Below are 18,928 nucleotides of genomic sequence, written 5' to 3'. Positions count from 1 at the left end.
GCCATGTATGTATAACCCTGCACCTTGTGGGTTCTGTCTTTAATACTTTTAACAAAATATTCTAAACATGTCCAAAGTTCTTCTTAACTGAATCCACATTTGTAAAAACTTCTTGGTAAAAGAATAACATGCATTTCTTTATTAAGAGGGGAAAGGGGCCCAGGACTGCCATTTGTGAAAAAAAGCTCCATACTTGGGCATAGAGGAATAAAATCCTTTATTAGCTCGACTATTCAAAGAATAGGTATAACTATTCAAAGAATAGGTAGAGCTATTGGACTCACCCATGCGTCGGCATCAGCGTCCCGATTTGGTTAAGTTTTTGTATGTAAGCTGGTATCTCAGTAACAACTTCCGGGAATGGATTGAAACTTCACACACTTATTCACTGTGATAAACTGACTTACATTGCACAGGTTCCATAACTCTATTTTGTTTTTATGCCCCCGGCATCTACTGATGCGGGAGGCATATAGTGATTGTCCTGTCCGTCCGTTCGTTCGTTCGTCCATTCATCCGTCCGTCCGTACGAGGTTAACCAAATGGGACCGTTTCGTCTAGCATCAATACCCCTTACTAGAATGACTTGATACTAATGCAGATGTAACCTGTGACCATTCCTCATCTTCAGACATCACCTGACCTCAGTTTGACCTTGACCTTGAACTTGACCTCGTTTTGGACTTAGGTTGCTTTGTATCGACAAGGATGCCACCGGGGGCATCAAGCGTTTATTTAACGCAGCTCCTTGTTTTACAAAATTATGGCCTGTTTTCGACTTAGAAATTTTTGGTTAAGTTTTTATATGTATCTCAGTACCCACTTACGGGAATGGACTGAAACTTCACACACTTGTTCACTGTGATAATCTGACATGTATTGCACAGGTTCCATAACTCTACTTTGCATTTTTACAAAATTATGCCCTTTTTTCAACTTAGCAGTTTTTGGTTAAGTTTTTGTATGTAAGCTGGTATCTCAGTACCCGAAACTTCAAACACTTGTTCACTGTGATGATCTGATATGCATTGCACAGGTTCCTTAACTTTATTTTGCATTTTTACAAAATTATGCCCCGTTTTCGACTTAGCAGTTTTTGATTAAGTTTTTTGTATGTAAGCTGGTATCTCGGTACCCACTGATGGGAATGGATTGAAACTTCACATACTTGTCCATTGTCATGAGCTGATATGCATTGTACAGGTTCCATAACCCTGTGTTGTAATATTACAAAATTATGCCCCTTTTTGGACTTTAATATTCATTCAATTGACAAGGCTGTTGAATAGTCGAGCGTTGCTGACCTCCGGCAGCTCTTGTATAAACTTATAAAGTCAATTTCAGGGGAAACTATGATTTGAAAAAAAAAAAATCTGACAAATGGCTTCTAATTTAGAAGGTAAAAAAGCCCTGAATAGCTAGGGCTTCTTGACATTAAAATGGGTTTACATGATGCTGGTTATGTATGTAAAAGAATCTATGGGTATGCCTAGTACAAAATGATAATAATAATCTGCCTGAAAGTAAAACATTTGCTTATTATTTTCAGGGAACTCATTCAAAACAGATCTTTAGAGGACTGACACAACTTTCAGGTCTAAATGTAAGTATTTTGAAATCAGTGACATTAACAGCAAAGTTTCCATTAAATATTGAAGTTGAAGGTGGAAATTGCAAAGTAAAGGGTTCCATCCATTTAGAAATATACTTGCTACAGAAAAGGTTGCATGGGCTTAAGACCACTATAGCAGGGGGAATCCCTGCCCCCATGCCCTTAGTGAAACCCCTGTCAAGTTAGGATAACTGTTATAGCCTCCAAGAAATAGCTTTATTTGGATTTCCTTTAAATTCATGAATAGTTATTTAAAGGGGTTACTGCCCATTTACTTCTTTAAATAAAATACTGAATAAGTTCAGAAACTTGGAAAGCTTTAGCAGAACTTTACAAGTTCCAAGCTTAATTAAAGGTACCATAATCACTGTTTTACTGAGATAATATTGAACATTTGTCAGATATAATTTTCTAGCATTGTCATACACTAGACTCATGTAGTTGTATTACGTTTTGTTTATCATATTATTTCAGGATGTGGTCATAGCAAGTGCAGTGCGTACTCCAGTAGGATCTTTCCTGGGAAGTCTTGCTCCACTTCCTGCTACAAAACTTGGCTCCATCGCCATACAGGGTGCCATTGAAAAAGCCGGTACATATTTACCATGATCTTTTCCCTTATATAAGAGTTAATTTATGCAAAGAAAAGTATCAGTATTATAGTTTCTACTGTTTGACATACAGCAGAGTTTTAAAATAACAGTTTATTAGTCCGCTACTGATGTTTCGCCAGAGGGGACTTAAGATTTGCACACCTCCCCACCTCTGTCAGTCTGGAGATTACATTTTGTATGCATATCTTTTTCAATTTGTTGATATGGCAACAGATAGTCCAAAAATATGACATCTATGTGGATTCAGTGATAACTTAACAAGTACAAGAGCTTTTTTATGAAAATTTATTGTTATAATGCAGATAGATGGCAATATACAGAATATACACATTCTTTTATTTTGTTGCTATGGCAACAAATGTAAATTGGGACATAGCTAGAAAGCAGTATGTAGAATATACATAGCGTTTTATTTTGTCAATTTATCCAGCTGTTCAACTGCCTGTCCATCCGTCTCTCATTCACAAAATCTAGATCCTTTTTCATGAAACACAACTTATAAATGCTAGGTTATTTGAAGAATATGCAGGTTATTCAGTTTAGTTTCAATATAAAACTGTTGTTACCATGGCAGTAAATGTGACAATTGCCCCTTCTGGTGGCAGAGTTTCGTTGCTTTGCAATGGTCATGTTGCTAATATATTTCGAGTTATGTACAAGGTCAATTCACATTGATTGTAGAAATTTTATTTATTTTATTTCTGTGAGTAGTAAAAGTTTTTTGTACACTGTATTGAGCACTATGTTTTGCTATGCTTGCTGTTTTGTGTTAACAGGAATTCCAAAGGATGCTGTACAGGAGGTCTATATGGGTAATGTGTTACAGGGTATGGAAGGACAGGCCCCATGTAGACAGGCAACACTCGGGGCAGGTAATGTTAAAGTTAGCACTCTGATTAAGTCTCTGTAGAAATATAACTTAGGAAAAACAAGAAACATCAAAAAGGCAGTATAACTACGAAAAAAAAAATTCTGTTTTGAAATGTTAGTGTTCCAGTAAGCTGCATGACATAAAGTTTAAAAATGAAAAGAAAGATCACATTATGGACTTTAGAAGTTAGAGAAAATCTTACAAGAAGTGGCAACTACGACTGAAAATATCTTGGTAGTGCTAACGAGGTTAAAAATCCTTTTCATTTTATGCAGAGAGTTGCTTTGTAAAATCCTGTACAATACATAGTTTTCCTGGGGCACCTGGGGTCTTCCCCCACCATCTATTACTGTGACTTAAAACCCAACAAAAAATGAAAGCACATTATGGCACTGCAATATGAAAGAATAAGGAATTCTTATGTAATGCTATTACTAGTAATAGTCCACCAAGCTATTCTACTCTCCCAGGCATCTGCTCTGGTGTTGGTGTTGGTGTTGGCGTTGGCGTCACACCTTAGTTAAAGTTTTGCATGCAAGTACATACGGCTATCATTTAAAGGCATATTATATGCTTTGAAACTTACTTTTTAAGGTGGGCTGGTGGTCTAGTGGTAACGCGCTTGACTGTCAATAAAGAGGTCCGGGGTTCATATCGCGGTCCAGGCACTGGAAATTTCTGAGATGCTCTTCAGTGTCTCCCACCTAACTTACAGGCCTGTACTGGTTCTTCCTAGGAAAGACGGCTTCCTAGGAAAGACACCGGGCACGTTAAAGAACCAGACTGTCTATTCGCAAAGAGCTAGGCTAAGTTAGCCGGACAAGTCTGTATCTAAAAAGGATTTCTCTCTATCTGTTCTGGGGCTTTATCTCACTCTGTCCCTCTGGTCAGATTGCTCTGTGTCTGTACTGGAAGAGGATGAATTTCGCACCCTGTGTGGTTGCGTTTGCTATATGTAAAGCGCCTTTGAACGAGTTTATCATGAAAAGGGTGCTATATAAATCTGGTATAATAATAATACTACTACTTTTTCTTTTTTCTAGGTCAATTTCTAACCTCACTTGGTCAAGTCCCATAACTCTGACATGTATTTTGGGCAAATTACATGTATGCCCCCTTTTGGACTTAGAAAATCCTGTTTAAAGTTTTGCATGCAAGTTACTATCTCCAAAATTAATGCAGATACTGGATTGAAACTGATATTTTAACAGTATTTTGAGGGTAATATTCTTGCTTCTGGGACAACAATTCGAATAGTCAAGCATTAGCTGTCTTATGGACAGCTCTTGTTCTTCATATTTTCTGCTATAAATGTTTAAGACTGTCATGAAGATCTGTTGAAGTAAACTTACGGTAAACTTAGTTATTAAAATAGAGTGTTTTAAAATTGCAATCAGGTTTTGGAAGATTTGAAATGTTTATGTTTATTTAACTCAGGGTTACCAATAACAACACCAACTACAGCCATCAACAAGGTGTGTGCATCTGGTATGAAATCTGTCATGATGGCAGCTCAGAGCATTATGTGTGGAAGTCAGGTATGTTAAAACATTACTTATGATATAGAGTGGAACTTCTTTGGAATTTCCTTACACTGGTGTAACAGTGGTGTTAATGTCTTGAAGGTCTTAATGTGTGTTACGTCAAGTTAGTCAGTATACATGTATTGTATTTAAGCCAAGGGGGAGGGGAGGGTTGTGGGATGGCTAGGGGATAAAGAATATAATGACAGTCTTATTCTGTATATAGCTGGTTTGGGCCAAAGGCTTATGGACATATACTTATCTATGTTAAAGATATCAAAAGAAGTTTGCTATATAATATAAGTGTAATACTTCATTATATAACAAGGGGTTACAACACCTCATCAGACAATCTTACTGACTTTTCTGGCAAAGTGCCTGCAATGGGCTTCAAGGCTTCTTTACAGACAAGCTGAAGTATTGGTGTTAGAATTGTACTGTTTTGGTGTTGTTTTTACTTTGCCCAAGCATTTTCTTGCTTGCCCTCTTGCTACATGTAACTAATATCTGTTATGAAACTGTGTGCCTTGACACATTGGTTTAGATCATATCTCTAAGGTCAAGGTCACACCTGGTTTTGTTAATTTCAGTGTATTTTCAAAAAAATATTTATTTTTTAAAAAACTGATACATTGCTTTAACAGAATTTTTTTGTGGTGATAATTCTGTCTATTACTCTTAATTTGTATATAAGTTGGTTATTGTATATTTGTATCATTTCCAGGAAGTGATGGTGGCCGGGGGTATGGAGAGTATGTCTAATGCACCATACTACATGAAGAGAGGGCAGACACCATACGGAAAGGTGGAGCTTCTTGTAAGTATTCATGAGAGATAACGTCTGATGTTTCCATGGTTGTGTGGATCTGTCAAAGCAAATCCAAATGAACAAATACAGTTAAGGACATTTTTACATTGATCGTATCATTATATCTCCCCATATATTTGAAGATATACTGATTTTATCTCTCTGTTTCTCTCTATCTCTCTGTCTCTGCCTGTCTGTCTCTCTCTATATCTATCTCTCTGTCTGTCTGTCTCTCTCTGTCTCTGTCTGTCTGTAAAATAAGTTTGTCAGTCCTTCTTCACTAAAGCTTATAGTTGGGTTTCAAAACATGCATATTTACCAATAGCTTTTTCTAATTCAAACTGAAAATTCAGATTTTCATGTCCCCATAAAAAGGTGGAAACTACGAAATTTTGAAATGAAACAGCTTAAAGGATTACACAGTATATAACAAAGCCTGTAAGGTGATAGCAACTGTTTTCTTGAAATTTACTGTTTATTTGTAGGATGCAGTGGTGTTTGATGGGCTTACAGATGCATATGGAAAATTTCACATGGTATGTACATGTATGCTTGTGTTGCAACCATATTTAAGAAATAATATAAAGCGGAACCATTTTTAGCTCGACCATTCAAAGAATAATCCGAGCTATTCTACTCACCCTGGCGTCGGCATCGGCATCTCATCTTGGTTAAAGTTTTGCATGCAAGTACATACAGCTATCATTTTAAGGCATATATTCATATAGCATTGAAACTTCTTTTATGCCCCCAGCATATACTGATGCGGGAGGCATATAGGGATTGTCCTGTCTGTCCGTCCGTTTGTTCGTCCGTCCGTACGAGGTTAACCAAATGGGACCGTTTCATCTAGCATCAATACCCCTTACTAGAATGACTTGATACTAAGCAGATGTAACCTGTGACCATTCCTCATCTTCAGACATCACCTGACCTCAGTTTGACCTTGAACTTGACCCGTTTTGGACTTAGGTTGCTTTGTATGGACAAGGATGCCACCAGGGGCATCAAGCGTTTATTGAACGCAGCTTCTTGTTCTTTTTCTAGATCAATTACCAATCTCACTGGGTCAAGTCCCAAAAGTGTGACATGTAGTCTGGGCAAATTATGCCCCAGTTTGAACTTAGAAAATCCTGGTTAAAGTTTTGTGTGCAAGTTACTATCTCCAAAACTAATGCAGATATTGATTTAAAACTTCACATGTGTCTTCAGGGTTATAAAACTAGGTCATAGCATCATGTCCCATAACTCTGACATGTATTTTGCAAAATTATGTCTCCATTGGAACATAAAAACTGGTTAAAGTTTTTCATGTAAGTTACTTTTTCCAAAACTAATGCAGATACTAGATTGATTTAACATTTAGGGTAATATTCCTGCTTCTGGGACAACAATTCAAATAGTCAAGCATTGGCTGTCTTACGGACAGCTCTTATTAATACAGTAAAGCATGATTAAGAGTTTACATGCCTGCAAAATAATTTCACAAGGGACTAGCCAGAGTGCATTATTCTATATGACATATAACCCTCTCACACTTGTTCAGATGGTTTCTGACAAAATATTGACATACATGTATATACAATTGGTTTTTCTTAGCTTTTGGTATAAACTGACAACCAACTACCTAGGTTAGAAATAATAAATATATCAGTATATGTTGACGTAGGGTATATGTGGTGAGACTACAGCCAAAAAATTCAACATTGGTCGTGAAGCACAAGATTCATATGCTATAAGGAGTTACAAACTTACGAGGGAATCAGCTGAGGCGGGAATCTTCAAAAATGAGATAGTTCCAGTACAGATCCCTCAGAAAAAGGGTACAGAATTTTATATCTTCATATGTCTTTAGATGATACTGTAACAATATCAAGACATTTGTTGGATTATATTTTGAATTTGCATATTGACGTTTTTTGCTGTCACTCCATGGTTTGTTGCATTTTATGTCATTTTAAATATTTCAATGTGTAAAAATAATCAGTGTTTCTGGAGGACAATGTTCTTATCTTCTGTGCAAGTTCCATGAAATTGTAACAATATGTGCTCTTCTGTGCAAAATCCTTTGTTTTTATGACAGAATGTTATCGCCAGTGCAAATTGAATGAAATTAAGATTATACATTTGCACCAATAAAAATTCCATCAGACAATACATTGTCTCCATGCTAATTCCATGGAATACAACATTATGACATTTAGGTTGTTTTCTACTCAGGAGCCAGTCTGCCGGAATATACATAATGACAACATAACTATTTTCAGGAGACCCAATCACTGTATCAGAAGATGAGGAATACAAAAAGGTCAATTTTGACAAAGTGCCTTCACTCAAGGCTGTTTTCCAAAAAGATGGTAATAACTAAGTTTTATATGTTTTAATTGGGAAGGCAATAATTACATGTTAAATTAAATGGAAGTTAAGTAAATTCTTGAAAGTAATGTATATATTTTCTTCTGTTCATGCATTTGTAAATACAGTAATTCTTTATTTAAGGACTTGAATTATACACAATAAACCAGAATTCTTTGAAAAACCTGTTTTAATTATTTGAAACTGATTCACAAAAACATATTGCATAATACTTTATCAATAACAAGACATTAATATAATCCCTAACACAAGTTTGGATAGTTTATGGCCGCATCTTTATGACAATAATTGTTTTAGCCTGAATTTTGTCACACGCTGTGACCCAGGCCAAGAAAATGTAATGAAAATTCTAACAACCGAGGACCAAAAATTGCCTACACCCTCAAGTAAACTTAAAATTAGCTATGTTTTTGCCATGCACTAAATCAGTACAATAAATTAGCAAGACTATAATAATATTTCTGCCGTGCAAAATTAAACCTTCACAATGAAGGATAATACTTTAATAATAGCAAAAATTCAGGTGTGTACAATACACATGCCACCGTTTAATAACTTACTTAATCATTCTTCCGCGCACAATACGCGTAAAGTACTCGGACAACAATTTAGCAATATTTTTGCCATACAATATGGCACAGACAATAGCAAAACACAATGTATCTGTCATGCATAATATCCGGACAATAATTTAGCAATATTTCGGCCATACAATATGGCACAGACAATAGCAAAACACAATGTATGTGTCGCGCATAATATCCGGACAATAATTTAGCAATATTTCGGCCATACAATATGGCACAGACAATAGCAAAACACAATGTATCTGTCTTGCATAATACTTGGACAATAATTTAGCAACATTTCGGTCGACAAAAACCAATTTCGTGGCAACACTATAGAATTATTCGGCAGTGACAAGCACCCAGCAATTAATCAGGCAATAGCAATTAGCCGGTGCACAATAGCAAAAATTTTAATGGCAATAGCTATATTTAGCACTGTAATGTCCTATCCATGTAAAAATTATAATGCCAAAGAGACACCTAGGAGAAACCAAGTATAGCAACAACTTGTGGGCAAAACCCAGTGCTCACAGAAATAACTAAATTTTGAAATGTAATCGAGCAAGTTCACCAGATCATTGAACATTCCGCCGAAGCGGACCAACAACCCAGTAAAATAATTGCTCAATTATACATCAAACCAGAAATAATGCATTTAATACTGTTTTTCCTTATACCTTACAAGAATGATCCCCGGCTGCCAGAATTTTCCGCCACAATAAATTTATTACAACTTCACATTCACAAAATAAATTTATCCCCCAAAATTCAAAGCCGCGAAACTAGTTTGTCTTTTAAAGCGTCTAATAGATATTCAAGCCCCAACAGTGATAAATGCACCCCATCTAAACGATAAAATCCGGGGGTATCAGTGTCAATGTCTATGGACAACACGTCGCCCTTGGGCAAAGCAAGAACTTTTTGGCGACCAAACCTGTTAATACGCCGTCTTTTGCCATCTGCTTTTTTATAAATTTGACCAGTACCCCAATTTAACCTTGGCAAGATGTCACACCAAATGATAACACACTCCGGAAAAGTTGATGCCACATAATTCAAACCTTTGGATATTAAATTGAAAATACGACACAGAGAAAACTTGCTCACATCATTGCCACCCTAATGAATCATAAAAATACTAGGGGGCTTTTGAAAAGCTATCTTTAGCTGAAGGCTGTGAATGAACGAAGACCAGGACATTCCCCTTATACCATACCAGCCCACCTTTTTATCAAGTTTCAGATCTGGTTTGCCTGTCTTCACGGCCTGGACACCGGCCCAATGTACAATTGAATCACTGCACAACCAGATATCTGCAGAAGAAGATTTACGAAACATAAAAGCATTTGCCTCACACCTATTTCGATCATAAACGTATGTAACGCCTATAGGCTCCAGAGTGCCAAGGACCTAACTTCATAATTGCATCTGTAGGGATACCCATTGTTGCTAACTGAGTTGCTCTACCAATTCGAAAACTATGTGATCGAATTTTTTCACTGGCAAAACTCGAAGTACACAAACACTTAGATAATACACCAGAAAATTGACATCTGGTAACTGGTTTCATATTGGCATGTATGAATAACGGACCCATAATTTTCGGTCCTACCACAATATAATCATTTAGTGCACATACAGGACACAACTTAGCGTTATTTTCACATTTAATCCTAATTGTTGTTGGCAAATTAGAATGATTTGTTTTTGACATTCTCAGCACTATAGTTAGTTGTGTGTTATCACTTTGGAATGTAACATCTTGATACTGCACAGGTCTATTAAGCTCCAACTGATTTGTCACAACTAATTCACTCACCCTGAACAGACCAAAATATGCTAGTACAAACATAGCCTTGAACAACTTGGACTCGAAAACATCATAACAAATTATTGGTAACAAGGAACAGATTTCGGTTAAAAATTTTAAAGTGACAGGGGCTCTAAGGTCCCTTCTTTTCTTAGACCTACGACAACCTTCCAACAGTTTCCTAATGATAAATACCTCGCCAAAATCTGACCCTTCATTTAACTTATTATAATAAGTTATACCTGCTACATAAGTTGATATTGTATTTGGAGAGAGCCCTTTTTCAAAACAGAATGAAATGAACAATATTACTTGATTCTGAGTTATTGGCCATTGTAACTTTAATTTGTATATACTACAAAAGTCTTGAAATGTGACTAATGCTGTTCTATATGTACCAAAGGTGTTAGCTGATAAACTGGCATTCAACAGTTGCTTTGCTCTGGATTGAAGACATTCCACAGATGGGTTGGGACCGGACATGGTTCGAGTTCTGCTTCTGGAGCTAAGTCCCTGAACCTGTTGAGCTGTAAGCGAGATAATGCATCACAAATGAGATTTTTCGAACCTTCAACATGTTGAGCTCTAATCAAAGTATTGTTATCCAAACATGCCGGAGTCAGTAACCTTAAAATACACATAACATTATCTGACTTCGATGTCATTGTATTGATAATATGAACTACAGCCATGTTATCGCAGTTGAACTTAATCTTTTTGTTTTGAAACTGACTACCCCAAATGTGCAAAGACACCAATATTGGGAACAACTCCAGTGCCGTTATGTCTTTAGTTATGCCAGCACTATGCCAGTCAGCAGGCCAAGGTGCATATGACCATTGTCCCTGAAAATAAATACCAAATCCCAGGTTGGGACCACCAGCGCTATCGGTATACAAATTCATATCAACATTTGACAACGAATACCTGTCATGAAAAACAGAAATTCCATTGAAAGCTTTGAAAAATTTTAACCACATAGCAAGATCTAATCTTACACCCTTACTAATGCGCAGATGATGATGCGGCATTGTTAAGCCGCAAATAGAATTAATAAGCCTTCTACAAAAAGGTCTGCCAACTGCTATAGCCCTACAACAAAAATTTAAAGAGCCAATCAAAGATTGCATTTCTCTCAGTGTAGTTTTCTGTTCCCCAGTTAGATCTTCTATTTTCTTAATGACTTCTTCCACTTTACTTTGAGGAATACGCACCACCATCTGCACTGTATCAATTTCTAAACCCAGAAATATAATGACCTCACAAGGACCTTCTGTTTTTTCTTGTGCTAATGGAACACACAGCAAATTAGCACAGTCAAGAAATATTTGCATGATGCATATGATTTATCACCTCCCAAAAAATCATCTAAATAATGAATAAGTTTTCCAGACTTCATTTTCTTTTTAACGCAGAACTCTAAAAATGTTGAAAATTTTTCAAAAAGACTACAGCTGATAGAGCAGCCGAATGGCAAGCATTTGTCAACATAGTATTTGCCATCATACTTGAAGCCAAGCAATTCAATATCTTCAATATTTATTGGCAACAATCTAAATGCATTTTTTATATCTAACTTAAACAATTTACAACTTGGACCCAAGTCCTGTACCAGAAAAACCGCCTCGTCAAAGCTGAACAGAGCATAAGCCTGGGTCAATAAAATCATTAATAGATTCAAATTTAGGATAGGACAGATGATGTATAAGCCTAAACTCACCAGGCGTTTTCTTAGGCACCAGACCTATAGGAGAAACTTGTAAATTTAAAAGCGGTCTGTCAGTGAAAGGGCCCGCAACTCTACCAGCTGTAATTTCTTTTTCAATTTTATTTTGAACAACAGACATATTATCATATACCGAACTTAAATTTTTTTATTCTCTTGCTGCACGTGGACCTTCATAATGTATGTTAAAACCACGAGTAAAGCCATTTAGAAGTATAACTGCATCTTCAGATTGATAGTTTAAGAGTTCCTAACGTAAAACTGAAATGTCGATTGGGGACTTAGCTATTTTCTGTAATTCAAGATTACTTATTGGATTGTCCTCTGAAGGATCCTCTTCTAAAGGATCCCCTGTTTGATCTATTGTACGGCCAATATTGGTTGCGAAAAGATCCTTGGTTCGAACCTAGTGTTTGTGTATTTGCAAAGGAAGCAGTCTGACTATTTTTATAAACACGGCAATAAGAAGCACCATGGTGACTACTCCCGCATGTTCTACACAAGTGACTATACCGGCAGGACCTACGGAAACATGAACCTGCATTGAAATAATTGCAAAGCAATTGTCCAGACACATTATTACTTGCCATGTGTTGCCTCTCTAAAGTACAACGCCACCATAAATCTTGATTTATGTGAGACCAATTTGACTTGGTCGTAGCTTGACGCATCCTAAACTGTTCATCATAACTTTGCCAAGCCAGACCGCCATATTTAGCAGCTGCTTCCCTAATATTGAACATATAATGTAATAGACCAGCAGTTTCATCAGCATGGGCTGTTAAGTAGATGGACATAAAAATCAAAAATGCATCAGTCCATTTATCTATAGAGGGAATAACTTCTTTGTTTGACTTTGGCCTAGACTCAAGTTTGCCCCCTTCAGCCAAATGCAGTGAGGCACCAGTACAAATTTCATGCAGCTCAACATTACCCTTTAACAGCAATGCAATATTGATATAATCACCCTTGCAAATTTGTTGCTTCAACCAACACGGCACGTGGGCCGATATATCATCTTCACTACATCGTGCGCTAGGCAAATTATGAACATTAACCTGCTGCTGCTTATCAGCTACACCACACCCCAGCATGCCCACAGGATTTTTAAAAAGTGGGTACCTGTACCCACTACTTTTGGAAAAAGTGGGTACAGGCTTAAAAAATCTGGGTACACTGAATTTTCCCAAAACATGAACATATGTACTGGTATGAAAACTAAAAGCAACAGATATTAGATAATGTTTACAGTATTTATTCAGTAAACTCAGTCATACTGTATTTATATAGGCCTAGCCTGTTTACTATATGCTGCTAACGCATAAAGAACAGTATTTAACTATTACGAATGTCTAAGGCCTAAATGCTTCAGCAGCTTTTTCTCTGGCTTAGGCATTTGCTTACAGTAGTACTCGATGACCATTCTGTTCTGCACATTATCAACAGTACGCCTGCAGGAACTAATGCTGTATGATGCCTATTTTGTAGTGAAAACCCGGCCTTTCATATGGCACTGAGGTCAATTTAATATTTCCACCCAGAATGAAGTTTTTCATGCTCGTCTGCCATTTTTGTTAGTGATGTATTTGGAGTAATCTAGATCGCGCAGATGTTTGCCGCTGGAAGCTTATTGGTTTTCTGTTCAAAAGCAAGAGTTTCCCGGGTTTTAGGTTAGCGACCACCAATTTTTGAGCCGAATTCGTTTATTTGCCGGCCACAACAAACATGCGTTCCTGCACGCACGGCCATCGAAAAATTTGCGTGCACATTGTGTTTTCTGCGTGAAAAACGCAGGATTCTGCGTGACTGGGCATGCTGACACCCTTCACTTTCATTTAATAAATTTGACGCCCAAATTATTTCGTCAAAATCAATGGCAGACTGTTGGCTTCGGGAAGCCACATTGACATTTTCAGCAACAACGTTACCTGTATTTTCTTCAGATTCCGGCGCTTCTGGCAGATCAATACATTGCCTCTTGGCAGTTGTAGGGTTCCTTGCTTTCCTACGAACGCCTCTCCCACGGCCAGGCATTGTAACTTTATCGGATGAAATAAGATAAACTAATTATAATTTCGTGTCTATTACACCAGCTGATCGAAACATGTGAACTGCCCGAATGACTCCGAATAGTGTTGTGACGTCACCGACAAAAAATGTGCGGTTAAAACCGAAAGATTCCAAATAGACATCAATTATACTTTGTTACTTCCCTTGATCTAAGGCTAATTTTCTTAAGAATGACATAAGCGTCTATTATTGTTGTCATCATGACAAAAAACAAAATTAATTCTTGCCTAAATAAACGCGAGTTATTTCTATTCAGAAAATAATCGGTATTAATATGAACATTTGAAAGAATTTAGAATGGTTTTGCAAATACTTCCTCTGAAAACACCATTTGTTACCATTTAGGTTGTTGTCTACTCAGGAGCCAGTCTATGCCTGTCTACCTTTAAATTGAAAAGTTCCCTTATGACCTAAATCATGTTCATGGGATTTAATACTTGAGCCGCGCCATGAGAAAACCAACATAGTGGCTTTGCGACCAGCATGGATCCAGACCAGCCTGCACATCCACGCAGTCTGGTCAGGATCCATGCTGTTCGCTATCAGTTTCTTTAGTTCCAATAGGCTTTGAAAGCGAACAGCATGGGTCCTGACCAGACTGCGCGAATGCGCAGGCTGGTCCGGATCCATGCTGGTCGCAAAGCCACTATGTTGGTTTTCTCATGGCGTGGCTCACTTCATAAACACAAAAACTATAATTTCTGTACTTTTTAAGAAACAATAACAGTTTTGAGTCATATTGAATTGAGCGGTTTTGTAGCTGACAAGGTGTTGGCAGTTTTAAGTTTAAACCAGACCTATGCTCTTCATTTGATACCAGGGTCTATCATTATGGTTACAAAATTAAGTTTGAAGATTTGTGACAAAACTCCAGCCTCTGCTAGGCTGTTTCTGAGTATACCCTCTAATATTGACAGGTCTCAGAACCAAGTTATATACTAGCAACCTTAGGATTAAGATTGTTTTTAAAAGAAAGAGGATGCAAAAGATTTATTTAACTGCTAGCTGCCTCTGTACTAAGGAAGGAGGATAGAATGATATACTAACCTTAAATTGAACCAAAATTAGATACAATGTAGTCATGTTTCGTAAGCTGAAAATGTTAGTTTATTTATTGGTTTTTAGTGTTAAAAGGTGGATTCCTAAAACCAAAATAGGTTTTAGTCTTAAAATTTGTCATCTTCCTTTTCACTGAATTGAACTTTGATAACATACTTAGTACACTGAAAAATATACATGAGAAACTGTACACCAGCTATATACAATAGCCAGATTTCAAATGGAAAGTAGCACATTCCAACGATATATTTTCAAACTGAAAGTGGCATGTTCCAGTTCTGCTATGGAGATGTATTATTTTATCATTTACAATAATTTTGTGACCTCTTATATTTAACATGCTTTATCCAAACAACATAAAGCAGTAAAGTAAACAAAATTTGTCACTGTATTTTTAGCTCATCTGTCACATAGTGACAAGGTGAGCTTTTGTGGTCACCCTTCGTCTGTCGTCAGTCCGTGCGTCCGTCCGTCAACAATTTCTTGTCTGCACGATAGGGGTTTCATGTATGATTTTTTTTTTACCAAACTTGCACACAACTTGTATCACCATAAGATCTCAGTTCCTTTCTTGAACTGGCCAGATCCCATTATGGGTTCCAGAGTTATGGCCCCTGAAAGGGCCAAAATTAGCTATTTTGAGCTTGTCTGCACAATAGCAGCTTTATTTATGATTTGATTTTTACCAAACTTGCGCACAACTTGTATCACTATAAGATCTTGGTTCCTTTCTGGAACTGGTCAAATTCCATTATGGGTTCCAGAGTTATGGCCCCTGAAAGGCCCAAAATTAGCTATTTTGACCTTGTCTGCACAATAGCAGCTTTATTTATGATTTGATTTTACCAAACTTGCACACAACTTGTATCACCATAAGATCTTGGTTCCTTTCTGGAACTGGCAGGATTCCATTATGGGTTCCAGAGTTACGGCCCCTGAAGGGGTCAAAATCAGCTATTTTGACCTTGTCTGCACAATAGCAGCTTCATTTATGATTTGATTTTAACCAAACTTGCACAAAACTTGTGTCACCATAAGATCTTGGTTCATTTCTTGAACCGGCCAGATCCCATAATGGGTTCCAGAGTTATGGCCCCTGAAAGGGCCAAAATTGGCTATTTTGACCTTGTCTGCACAATAGCAGCTTCATTTATGATTTGATTTTAACCAAACTTGCACACAACTTGTATCACCATAAGATCTCGATTCTTTTTTATACGCCTGCAGGGACATATTATGTTATCGCCTCGGTGTCCGTCTGTCTGTCTGTGTGTTGGTTAGCAATTTCCCTTCTACTCTGTAACTCTTGAACCCCTTGATGGATTTCAGAGAAACCTGACACAAATGTTCACTCAATGAAAGGATGTGCAGAGCGCATGTTTCGGATGGCTAAATTCAATGTCAAGGTCACACTTAGGGGTCAAAGGTCATATGACTGTTTTTTTTTGTGAATATTGCTCTGCATTTGCGTTGCATTGCAGTGCTCTTGTTTTTATTTGGCAGATCCTTCTTTTGTTCACTTACAATATTTTTTTTTATTACTTCCTTTTTATGTTACTATAAATAGCTTATTTAGTAACTTTTTTATTATTGGCCATAGGGAAAAACTGAGACCACTTTTCTATGGTATAACATGGATGGTACCTCCAATTTTTAGGTGTATTTTGACATATCTGTACCTTGTAAGAATTTTTTCTTCTTGTTTTTGGTTAAAGCAATGGTACTCAGGTGAGCGATATAGGGCCATCATAGCCCTCTTGTTTGTGAAATGTTTGAAGACAGTGACAGATTAACATAATATTGAGCCGTGCCATAAGAAAACCAACATAGTGGGTTTGCGAACAGCATGGATCCAGACCAGCCTGCGCATCCATGCAGTCTGGTGAGGATCCATGCTGTTCGCTTTCAAAGTCTATTGCAATTAAAGAAACTGTTAGCGAACAGCATGGATCTTGACCAGACTGCGTGGATGCGCAGGCTGGTCTGGATCCATGCTGTTCGCAAACCCACTATGTTGGTTTTCTCATGGCACAGCTCAATATTCTTGTATATGAAGACTGATCAAGTTGTTTCCTAGAACTTTAAGACTTCATTCTGTTTAGAATATCATACCTTTAAGGTTTAATACAGTTTTATACCAATTTCTTAACAATTTGTTCACTTGTAGGGACCATAACAGCAGCAAATGCCAGTACTTTAAATGATGGTGCAGGTGCCATAGTTCTCATGTCTGCTAAAGCTGCTGAGAGACATGGAGTTAAACCGCTTGCCAGGATTCTTGGTAAAATAATATGATTTGAAACAATAGTATCATTTACACTGTATTTATTCTATTTTTAACTCATTTTATTGACTGTTTGCCCATTTTCCTTTATACTATCAACACATTATGGGTAAATATTAGTTCACGGCCAAAACATTGGTTGGGGACATCAATTTTGTCGGGTTTGAATTTCAAAGATAAAATAATTTGAGGCTTTATTGGTTCACTGGAATTTAATTTTGTGGATTTTTGCAACCATAAAATTTTCTCAGACAATGTCCCCCACAAATAATATGCAGCCGCTTTATACTCTATCTTTGCGAAGTTGAGAATGCAACATATAATTAATTTGTTACTTTTGGGCTGTTTATGGCTGAGCAATTAAGGTCAACAACTTGGAATCACTGGCCCCTCATTGTGGGTTCAAAACATTGCATTGGGTGTAGAATTCTTCATGTGAAAAAGTCATCCAGCAGGCCTATGGAAGGTTGTGGTTCTACCCATAGGGATCTGTCACATGCTATGATAGAGGGGAAAAGATTGTTCAAAAGTTTTTCATGAAATTCAAGTACTTAAATGTAAAAAAAGGGGAAAAAAGTCACGCATAAAAACTCTATATATATGGTTTACCGGTATGTGTGATTTTTATTTTCTTTTTTTACATATAAGTACTTGATTTTTATACAAAGAACATTTAAACAACTTTTTCCCCTCTATCATAGCATGTGACAGATCCCTGAGGTTCTACCAGGGTACCCACCCATACCTGTAGTAATTTTTTAGGAGGCACCTAGGGTCTTCCTCGAACCTAAATTGTGTTGGTATGACTCAAAACTAAGCCCCCAAAACAAAAAAAAGTTGTCTTAGACCATACATATTTATTATTTGATAAAATGGATACTGTACATATGAATACATACAATCAAAACAAAAACAAAGCAAAAATTTTAATACAATGAAATGTACGAGTGTTGTCCCAATAAATCGTAGACTCTTGGAATAAATCTTTTTTATTGACGTCCGATTGCAATTATTTTATACACCTGTATATTTTGTCTATTTCCAAGAAACTATAAATGAATTTTATCAAAAATGATTTTGCAAAAGCATGTTTTTTTGAGTCTTTATGTAGGTCTGATATTCTTGTAAAAGTTGAAGCATGTTGAGAGTAATAAAAATTATCGCAGATACTACCAGTAGTTTCTAATTAGAATCACAGATTTTCTGCAGGACATTCAGAAATTGCATCCCAAAGCAACTTAAAAGCTGCAGTGATAACAATATGCAGCAGACAAAAGACATTGTAAATGCTGACAATGGGCAAATTTGAGATGCATCTGAAATTACAGGATACTTAAACTGTACAACTGTACAGTGACTACTTTAAATGTATAAACGTTTAGTAAATGCCGTTTGTTCTATTGTGATAGGTTTTTCAGCCATCAAAAGTGTATTGAGCATGCAGGGGAGTGTTGTTAGAAAGGATGCACATTATACTGTCTTCGGTTGACAGTTATTATGTTACAACGTGTGCTTGTCATCACTATGTTCTCTTATTTAACTTCCTTGTAGAATCATAATTCTGAAAAAAAAATTATTCCTATTTTCAGAGTGTAGTCCTGAATGC

At 36.8% G+C, this 18,928-nt stretch overlaps 1 protein-coding gene across 1 annotated transcript in view; it reads left to right on the top strand.

The window, feature by feature from the left end:
- LOC123552205 (acetyl-CoA acetyltransferase, mitochondrial-like) overlaps positions 1-18,928 on the top strand; it is a 41,882-nt gene that overhangs the window by 9,802 nt on the left and 13,152 nt on the right. The window contains exons 2-10 of the mRNA XM_045341685.2: positions 1,550-1,603; positions 2,087-2,204; positions 3,003-3,098; positions 4,535-4,635; positions 5,345-5,437; positions 5,914-5,964; positions 7,098-7,251; positions 7,696-7,785; positions 17,206-17,319. Coding sequence (XP_045197620.1) covers positions 1,550-1,603; positions 2,087-2,204; positions 3,003-3,098; positions 4,535-4,635; positions 5,345-5,437; positions 5,914-5,964; positions 7,098-7,251; positions 7,696-7,785; positions 17,206-17,319 — 871 coding nt within the window. The remainder of the gene's footprint in view (positions 1-1,549; positions 1,604-2,086; positions 2,205-3,002; positions 3,099-4,534; positions 4,636-5,344; positions 5,438-5,913; positions 5,965-7,097; positions 7,252-7,695; positions 7,786-17,205; positions 17,320-18,928) is intronic.

This window comes from Mercenaria mercenaria, chromosome 4 (assembly GCF_021730395.1).
Source record: "Mercenaria mercenaria strain notata chromosome 4, MADL_Memer_1, whole genome shotgun sequence".
Classification (NCBI taxonomy): domain Eukaryota; kingdom Metazoa; phylum Mollusca; class Bivalvia; order Venerida; family Veneridae; genus Mercenaria; species Mercenaria mercenaria.
The sequence above is the reverse complement of the archived record's forward strand: the minus strand, read 5'-3'. Positions and strand labels throughout refer to the sequence as shown.